The sequence below is a fragment of the Penaeus japonicus genome, unplaced genomic scaffold (genome assembly GCF_977035675.1).
Source record: "Penaeus japonicus unplaced genomic scaffold, GWHDUDI00000001_assembly GWHDUDI00000020, whole genome shotgun sequence".
NCBI lineage: Eukaryota > Metazoa > Arthropoda > Malacostraca > Decapoda > Penaeidae > Penaeus > Penaeus japonicus.
Genome location: NW_028234422.1, coordinates 2876336 through 2886335, shown reverse-complemented (window position 1 = coordinate 2886335; position 10000 = coordinate 2876336). Strand labels below are relative to the sequence as shown.

General features: G+C 47.0%; 1 protein-coding gene across 2 annotated transcripts in view; it reads right to left on the bottom strand.

Moving 5' to 3' along the window:
• Positions 1 to 5028: 5028 nt before the first annotated feature.
• Hil (peptidase hillarin) overlaps positions 5029 to 10000 on the bottom strand; it is an 82158-nt gene continuing 77186 nt past the window's right edge. The window contains exons 10-13 of one of the 2 annotated variants that reach the window (XM_086547945.1): positions 9736 to 9774; positions 8166 to 8374; positions 7333 to 7463; positions 5145 to 7211 (exon numbers count right to left, since the gene is read on the bottom strand). In XM_086547945.1, coding sequence (XP_086404071.1) covers positions 6654 to 7211; positions 7333 to 7463; positions 8166 to 8374; positions 9736 to 9774 — 937 coding nt within the window. In that variant the 3' untranslated portion in view covers positions 5145 to 6653. Of the gene's footprint in view, positions 7212 to 7332; positions 7464 to 8165; positions 8375 to 9735; positions 9775 to 10000 lie in introns of both variants that reach the window. The other variant, XM_086547946.1, reaches the window with a different exon arrangement.

Below are 10000 nucleotides of genomic sequence, written 5' to 3'. Positions count from 1 at the left end.
AAACGAGGAAAAGTAAAACAAACGAACGACAAAAAAAGTGAAGGAAGGAGACAAAAAAATAAAAAATAAAAAAATAAAATAAAAAAATTCAGCAAAAAGACAAAAAAAAAAAAGTCGGAAAGCGCAACAAAATGACAAAAAAAACGAAGCAATTGAAGCAACTGAATCAAGGGTACGAAATAAAACCCCAACCAGGAGGCTGTGCACCGTCTTTATTATCAAACCGACAGGATATGTTACAAGAGATTACAAAAAAAAAAGGAAAAAAAAAATGGCGCTAATGAACAGAAAATGATAAGTCTCATTATATTAATATATTACATTCCATATATTAATTTGTACGAGAAGAAAATGCACGTTTGGTAAACAGAAATAGGGGAGTGTCTCAAGAGAGGGAGGCCGTATGTAAAAGCATCTACAAAAAGCTTTTCCCACTTTTGTTTCATCGTAAAGGTATATATAAAGGGAATGTGTTTCGTCATGGACCGTTCGTTATCGATCTGTTGGGAAGCTTAGGTGGTTGTGTTTGTGGTTGTGTGTGTGTGTGTGTGTGTGTGTGTGGTTGTGTGGTAGTGGTTGTGTGTTTGTGTGTGTGTGTGTGTGTGTGTGGTTGTGTGGTAGTGGTTGTGTGTTTGTGTGTGTGTGTGTTAGTGGTTGTGTGCGTGTGTGGTTGTGGTTGTGGTTGTGTGTTAGTGTTTGTTTGTGTTTGCGTGCGTGTGGTTGTGTCTGTGTGGTTGTGTGTTTGTGTGTGTGTGTTAGTGTTAGTGTTTGTTTGTGGTTGTGGTTGTGTGTGTGTGTGTGTATTTGTGTTTGTGTTTGTTTGTATGTTTGTGTGCGTGTGGTTGTGTGTTTGTTTGTGTGTGTGTTTATGTTTGTGTGTGTGTTAGTGTTTGTGTTTATTTGTATGTTTGCGTGTCTGTTTGTGTGTATCCATACTAAGGTTTATATGACTCTAAAACTTCTGAGGTGACGCGGTGAGGTGAATATAGCAACACTTCAGCTGCACCGTTGCAAGTGATATGCCTATCATACTGTTATACTTAAATATACTGAAAATGATAATAGTCGCCATGTAAAATATGAATATATAAGGGAAACAAGATGACCAATGAATTTTCAAGAGCTTCTGTAGTCCTGAAATTCCGCGGGGTGGGGTGGGGGGGGAGACAATGTAATATGCTGTGAGTCTGTCCCATGCGAAATTCATGAGCTAGGAATCCTGTCCTTGGTTATAGTGTGCAAAAAAAAATTATGCAAAGCATTGTGTATATTTCTCTGTAACAGTATATTTATATTTATTCTTCTCGGTTGTATGGTCTGGAAAATTATTTCATCGTTAGCCACGCCCCTTACTTTGTTCATTTGCATGAATCTAATTTAAATTTTAGGTATCTGTAGGCCTATATACATGATAGTAAGTACATGTGTATGGATATGGATGTGTGTGTGTGTTTTGTGTGTGTGTGTGTGTGTGTGTGTGTACATACATACATATATATGTATATATGAGTATGTGTGTGTGTGCATATATATATATATATATATATATATATATATATATATATATATATATATATATATATATATATATATATATATATAATCATGGAAGACTTAATTGTCACTTAAATATCATACATGTCCAAGAAAGTGAGAGGATTAAATATATTTCCATAAACGAATTCCGAAGAGAAAACTCTCTGTTATCAATTGCGAACAAATTGTTAACAAACAAAAAAAACAGCAACTCTTATTGAGGCAAATGTACATCAATCTCTGAAATCCGCCGTGACTTCAGAATTCTGCCAACATCCTACAGTAAGTTCAACTCTGAAATCTGAAATCCGTCACGTGACTTCATGCCGACGCAACATAAACACTATCTGGTCAATATATAAACAAAAACAAAAAAAAACAAAAAATCTGTAAGGGCGAACAAACAAAAGAAATCCTAAGCATGCTTATTATTACAATCGCTGTAACATAGTAACAGGAAATGTGACATAACGGGTTAAGATCTCTGTGGTATCAATTATATTAATATGTACAGTTTATATTTGTGAATTAAAACATATTACCTAAAAACACAAAAAAAAAGATGTAAGTAATAGTAAGATTAAGAAAAACGCAGCCGCCAATGAATTAAAAAAAAAACCTACTTGCATTCAAAACAAGAGCAGTTAAGACTACTTTGAGATTAAGACGTTTCTTTTTTAATTAAGGCACTTGTGGACGGATGCTGCAGGACTTCTTCTTCCTCCACGCAAAGGGGTCGAGTGTCCGGTGCTGCTCAAGTGGCCACGATCGCGAATCAATGCCCCTTAGACTCACACCTTTTTTTAGACTCACAGGTCTCGGGGCCTCTTCCTTAGGTCCTTCTGACTCCTTCCTGACAAGCGACTCTCGCCTTTCCAACACGTTTTTTTTTTTTTTTTAGGACATCCGGATGTTAGGGCGACGATCGTGGTCTTTCGTCGTGGATTGGGACACCGATCGCGGTCTTTCGTCTTGGATTGGGACACCGATCGTTGTCTTTCGTCGTGGATTGGGACACCGATCGTTGTCTTTCGCCGTGGATTGGGACACCGATCGTGATCTTTCGTCGTGGATTGGGACACCGATCGTGGTCTTTCGTCGCGGATTGGGACACCGATCGTGGTCTTTCGTCGTGGATTGGGACACCGATCGTGGTCTTTCGTCGTGGATTGGGACACCGATCGTGGTCTTTCGTCCTGGATTGGGACACCGATCGTGGTCTTTCGTCGCGGATTGGGACACCGATCGTGGTCTTTCGTCGTGGATTGGGACACCGATCGTTGTCTTTCGCCGTGGATTGGGACACCGATCGTGGTCTTTCGTCCTGGATTGGGACACCGATCGTGGTCTTTCGTCGTGGATTGGGACACCGATCGCGGTCTTTCGTCCTGGATTGGGACACCGATCGTGGTCTTTCGTCCTGGATTGGGACACCGATCGTGGTCTTTCGTCCTGGATTGGGACACCGATCGTGGTCTTTCGTCCTGGATTGGGACACCGATCGTGGTCTTTCGTCCTGGATTGGGACACCGATCGTTGTCTTTCGCCGTGGATTGGGACACCGATCGTGGTCTTTCGTCCTGGATTGGGACACCGATCGTGGTCTTTCGTCGTGGATTGGGACACCGATCGCGGTCTTTCGTCCTGGATTGGGACACCGATCGTGGTCTTTCGTCCTGGATTGGGACACCGATCGTGGTCTTTCGTCCTGGATTGGGACACCGATCGTGGTCTTTCGTCCTGGATTGGGACACCGATCGTGGTCTTTCGTCGCGGATTGGGACACCGATCGTGGTCTTTCGTCCTGGATTGGGACACCGATCGTGGTCTTTCGTCCTGGATTGGGACACCGATCGTGGTCTTTCGTCCTGGATTGGGACACCGATCGTGGTCTTTCGTCGTGGATTGGGACACCGATCGCGGTCTTTCGTCCTGGATTGGGAACCCGATCGTGGTCTTTCGTCGTGGATTGGGACACCGATCGTGGTCTTTCGTCCTGGATTGGGACACCGATCGTGGTCTTTCGTCCTGGATTGGGACACCGATCGTGGTCTTTCGTCCTGGATTGGGACACCGATCGCGGTCTTTCGTCTGGATTGGGACACCGATCGTGGTCTTTCGTCCTGGATTGGGACACCGATCGTGGTCTTTCGTCCTGGATTGGGACACCGATCGTGGTCTTTCGTCCTGGATTGGGACACCGATCGTGGTCTTTCGTCCTGGATTGGGACACCGATCGTGGTCTTTCGTCCTGGATTAGGACACCGATCGTGGTGTTTCGTCTGGATTGGGACACCGATCGTGGTCTTTCGTCGTGGATTGGGACACCGATCGTGGCCTTTCGCCGTGGATTGGGACACCGATCGCGGTCTTTCGTCCTGGATTGGGACACCGATCGCGGTCTTTAGTCCTGGATTGGGACACCGATCGTGGTCTTTCGTCGTGGATTGGGACACCGATCGTGGTCTTTCGTCGTGGATTGGGACACCGATAGTGGTCTTTCGTCGTGGATTAGGACACCGATCGCGGTCTTTCGTCGTGGATTAGGACACCGATCGCGGTCTTTCGTCGTGGATTAGGACACCGATAGTGGTCTTTCGTCGTGGATTGGGACACCGATCGTGGTCTTTCGTCGTGGATTGGGACACCGATCGTGGTCTTTCGTCGTGGATTGGGACACCGATCGTGGTCTTTCGCCGTGGATTGGGACACCGATCGCGGTCTTTCGCCGTGGATTGGGACACCGATCGTGGTCTTTCGTCGTGGATTGGGACACCGATCGTGGTCTTTCGTCGTGGATTGGGACACCGATCGTGGTCTTTCGTCGTGGATTGGGACACCGATCGTGGTCTTTCGTCGTGGATTGGGACACCGATCGTGGTCTTTCGTCGTGGATTGGGACACCGATCGCGGTCTTTCGTCCTGGATTGGGACACCGATCGTGGTCTTTCGTCGTGGATTGGGACACCGATCGTTGTCTTTCGTCGTGGATTGGGACACCGATCGCGGTCTTTCGTCGTGGATTGGGACACCGATCGTGGTCTTTCGTCGTGGATTGGGACACCGATCGTGGTCTTTCGTCGTGGATTGGGACACCGATCGTGGTCTTTCGTCGTGGATTGGGACACCGATCGTGGTCTTTCGTCGTGGATTGGGACACCGATCTTTGTCTTTCGTCCTGGATTGGGACACCGATCGTGGTCTTTCGCCGTGGATTGGGACACCGATCGCGGTCTTTCGCCGTGGATTGGGACATCGATCGTGGTCTTTCGTCGTGGATTAGGACACCGATCGTGGTCTTTCGTCGTGGATTAGGACACCGATCGTGGTCTTTCGTCGTGGATTAGGACACCGATCGTGGTCTTTCGCCGTGGATTGGGACACCGATCGTGGTCTTTCGTCGTGGATTGGGACACCGATCGTGGTCTTTCGTCGTGGATTGGGACACCGATCGTGGTCTTTCGTCGTGGATTGGGACACTGATCGCGGTCTTTCGTCGTGGATTAGGACACCGATCGCGGTCTTTCGCCGTGGATTGGGACACCGATCGTGGTCTTTCGCCGTGGATTGGGACACCGATCGTGGTCTTTCGCCGTGGATTGGGACACCGATCGTGGTCTTTCGCCGTGGATTGGGACACCGATCGTGGTCTTTCGCCGTGGATTGGGACACCGATCGTGGTCTTTCGTCCTGGATTGGGACACCGATCGTGGTCTTTCGTCGTGGATTGGGACACCGATCGTGGTCTTTCGTCGTGGATTGGGACACCGATCGCGGTCTTTCGTCCTGGATTGGGACACCGATCGTGGTCTTTCGTCCTGGATTAGGACACCGATCGTGGTCTTTCGTCCTGGATTGGGACACCGATCGTGGTCTTTCGTCCTGGATTGGGACACCGATCGTGGTCTTTCGTCCTGGATTGGGACACCGATCGTGGTCTTTCGTCCTGGATTAGGACACCGATCGCGGTCTTTCGTCGTGGATTGGGACACCGATCGTGGTCTTTCGTCCTGGATTGGGACACCGATCGTGGTCTTTCGTCCTGGATTGGGACACCGATCGCGGTCTTTCGTCCTTGATTGGGACACCGATCGTGGTCTTTCGCCGTGGATTGGGACACCGATCGCGGTCTTTCGTCCTGGATTGGGACACCGATCGTGGTCTTTCGCCGTGGATTGGGACACCGATCGTGGTCTTTCGCCGTGGATTGGGACACCGATCGCGGTCTTTCGTCCTGGATTGGGACACCGATCGTGGTCTTTCGCCGTGGATTGGGACACCGATCGTGGTCTTTCGCCGTGGATTGGGACACCGATCGTGGTCTTTCGCCGTGGATTGGGACACCGATCGCGGTCTTTCGTCCTGGATTGGGACACCGATCGTGGTCTTTCGCCGTGGATTGGGACACCGATCGTGGTCTTTCGCCGTGGATTGGGACACCGATCGTGGTCTTTCGCCGTGGATTGGGACACCGATCGCGGTCTTTCGTCCTGGATTGGGACACCGATCGTGGTCTTTCGCCGTGGATTAGGACACCGATCGTGGTCTTTCGTCCTGGATTGGGACACCGATCGTGGTCTTTCGTCCTGGATTGGGACACCGATCGCGGTCTTTCGTCGTGGATTGGGACACCGATCGCGGTCTTTCGTCGTGGATTGGGACACCGATCGCGGTCTTTCGTCGTGGATTGGGACACCGATCGCGGTCTTTCGTCGTGGATTGGGACACCGATCGTGGTCTTTCGTCCTGGATTGGGACACCGATCGCGGTCTTTCGTCGTGGATTAGGACATCGATCGCGGTCTTTCGTCGTGGATTGGGACACCGATCGCGGTCTTTCGTCGTGGATTGGGACACCGATCGTGGTCTTTCGTCCTGGATTGGGACACCGATCGCGGTCTTTCGTCGTGGATTGGGACACCGATCGTGGTCTTTCGCCGTGGATTGGGACACCGATCGCGGTCTTTCGCCGTGGATTGGGACACCGATCGCGGTCTTTCGCCGTGGATTGGGACACCGATCGTGGTCTTTCGCCGTGGATTGGGACACCGATCGTGGTCTTTCGTCGTGGATTGGGACACCGATCGCGGTCTTTCGCCGTGGAAGGGTCGTCGCTCACTAGTTTCTCTTGGAGGAGTTGATGAGGTACTTGCAGCAGTGCGTGAGGAGGTGCTTCTCCGTGGGCCCTGTGGAGTCCGAAGTGGCCACCTCGCGGGTGTAGATGTCCAAGCCGTACTGGCCCTCCTCGGGGAAGCTCAGCGTGAAGGTCACGATGTCGTCGCTGACGCGGTGGCTCACGTACTTGCTGAGCCGCTTCTCCTCGGAGCCGTTCTTGTGCAGCGTCGCCATGAAGTCCGTCAGGGGCCGCGTCATGTTGAACTGCAGCTCGAGGTCGCGGCCGGCGAACACCAGCGCGTCCTGGTGCGTGATGGGTTCCAGGCCGAAGAGCCGCGTAGCCTTGGCGGGGCCCCACTCGCCAGAGGCGCAGTCCGGCAGGGGCACCATCACCGTCTGCAGGTCCTCGCACACGATCTTGAACTTGCACACGCTCTTGAACTTCATGGGCTCCCCGGTGAGGTACTCGCGCGGGGTGACGGCGTTGGCGAATATGTCAAGCAGGAGGGCGCCCGAACACGGAGCATGGACTCGGAAGGCCACCAGGCTGCCAACCACGCTCTGCAAACCAAGAGAGAACCAAGACAGTAGTCAATGCTGCCTTTCAGTTTATTTCAAGAGAGAAAATACTCACTCGGTATTCGACAATGCAACGAAAACCACAAAGACCTCTTCCACATACCTGCATGACAAAGCGCTTGAGGGAAACGCTGTCGTATTGGTCTTTGTCGGAGTCGTAGAGCTTGAGGTTGTAGTGGAAGATGAGGGACGACTGCATGTGGCTTGGCATACCGATCCGGATGGTTGCTGCGCCTGGAAGTCGAATTTGTAAATGATTATAATGAAAATTTGATAAGTGGGCAATGCGTGAAGGAAAAGGGAATGGTATGAAGTGGAACATTAATATATAGATATTTTTTTCAGGACTAGGATCGGAAATGATATTACTGGAATGTGCTCATTCGATATTTAAACAATGATTTTTCTTATTAGCTACATGATTTGCCGCCAGGAATATAAACTTATGATAGTAGATATAAAAAAAAATACAAATTCAACTACAAATTCATTCAGAACTGACTGATTTGTGATACATCTGAAATCAATATTTGGATTAAAGGTAATTACGGAATTTGCAAGTGGCCAAGTTTTTTTTCTCTTAGATGTCATCTCACCAAATTAAGATGATACTTTCATAAGGTAATTTTTCCTTAAATGAAATACATGTTTATGTATATATATATATATATATATATATATATATATATATATATATATATATATATATATATATATATATATATATATATATATATACATAAATGTATATCTATAAATTACTCCTTTAAACCATCAATGTTCATCAACAATCAATCTCGTTGTGAACTTTAGCTACGAGGATAACACTGACACAGCCAAACAACAGAACCACAACGGATATCGGTTCGGAAACGCCCACACCCCAACCGCACCACAACACCCCTCCCTGAACGAGGCCAGCAAAACTCTCCTTACCTGTGGAGTCGGTGTACATGACTGCCTTCGTGTGCTCATCCGGGAAGTAGAGTCCATAGCGGAAGAACAGCGAGCGAACGAACGGCAGCTCTTCGAACTCGTGCAGACTAATCGGCGCCTTCAGCAGCTGCCACTCGGGTTGTAGCGGGAAGAACTCGTAGATGAACTCCTTCGGGTCCGTGAGGAAGTAGTGGTCGTCATACTCGTATCTGCAGGAGGATTGGATTCGTCAGGAGGGGCAGTCGTGAGGAAAGGTGTTCGACGGGGAGGCAGTGTTGGGATTGTGTTCACTCTAAGGCTATGTGTTGTATTATTTCAGGATGTTTCAATGTTTCACTTTCGTATATAGTCACTTTTTTGTTCGATCTAGTGTGTCTTTCTTTATTGGGAAGGTTTCGGTGTGAGGTTTATTTGCTTAGGAGAGTTTAGGACACCAAGATGCAGCCATTTAAGTTTTTTTTTTCAAAGTTTAGATAGATAGGAAAAAAAAACGTCGTAGTGTTATATCTTATCTCTCTGACGAGGCGAAGAGATAAGGACGCTTTTAATAAGAAGTCAGTTTCATTCGGTAATGCCTCAAAAGTCCAGTCCTTTTATAAACAGAAGTATCATCGCAGCGCAGTCATTATTAGAGCAGCCTTTAGTCACCGAGAACACAATCTACCACATACACCTTATTCATGCGGGCAAGACGCCTGTACGACTCACCGGCACAGGTACGGAAAAGGACAGACATGGAAGAGACCGATAAGGACACATAGGTGGAAACAAGGTGGAAAAGCAGAAGATACACAGACACCAATCAAAAGAAAATTTTCAAGGAATTTGTCGTTGGGCAACAGACTTTTTGATGGAAACACCACGAAAGCAATAGATTTGTTAAAAACTGTATGAATATTTGATAGCGTAAGTTCTGCAAGGCACGATGCACTAGATGCAAGAGCTGAGCATTAGTTGCAAGAACAAGTAATTGTGAATATTGCATCACTTCTAGAGTCCACAGCCCTGTTGCATAAAGCGGTGCAAAGAAGGGTTTATATTTTATCATTCTTCCTGTCTGCATTCCACTAGCATGCGTAATGATGACGTTGTGACAGAAAACGTGGAAATCAATGCCCTTTGCAGAATCCATTTGCAAGAAAAGACAGAAAAACGAAAGATGCGGGTTAGACAACACATTACAATATATATATATATATATATATATATATATATATATATATATATATATATATATATATATATATATATATATATATATATATATATATATATATATATATATATATATATATATATATATATATATATATATATATATATATATATATATACATATACATATATTATATACGTATATATATTTACGTATATATACATACATATACCTGTGTATACATAACAACATAAACACACAAAAACGAAAGAGAAAAGGAAAGAGAAGTGAAGAAGACCTGTCGTCCTTTAAAGGGGAAAAAAAAGAGGACAATGCTTACTTGAACCGGCACTCAAGTGTTGCCTCAAGCTCACCCCAAGACAAAAACTTCGAGCGTTACAAAGGTTTACAGACCTTAAGCTATTCCTTCTTCCAATCCCACGTGAGGTCTGCCTGTCCATGCAAGAGGTGAGTGTTAGTGGTGGGAGTGACGTAGGACTCACTGCCATGGAGTGAGTGGGTTCTGACGGTGGCTTCGGGTCATGATGGCTGGAGACCTCATGACTTCATGGGGTATGTTAAGGTCGTGTACTACTGAGTCATGAGCTGGGTTCACTTGTGGCCACGAGTGAGGAAGTCATGAATAGTGCCAATGGTCTATGGTGGTGCAACTACTCAT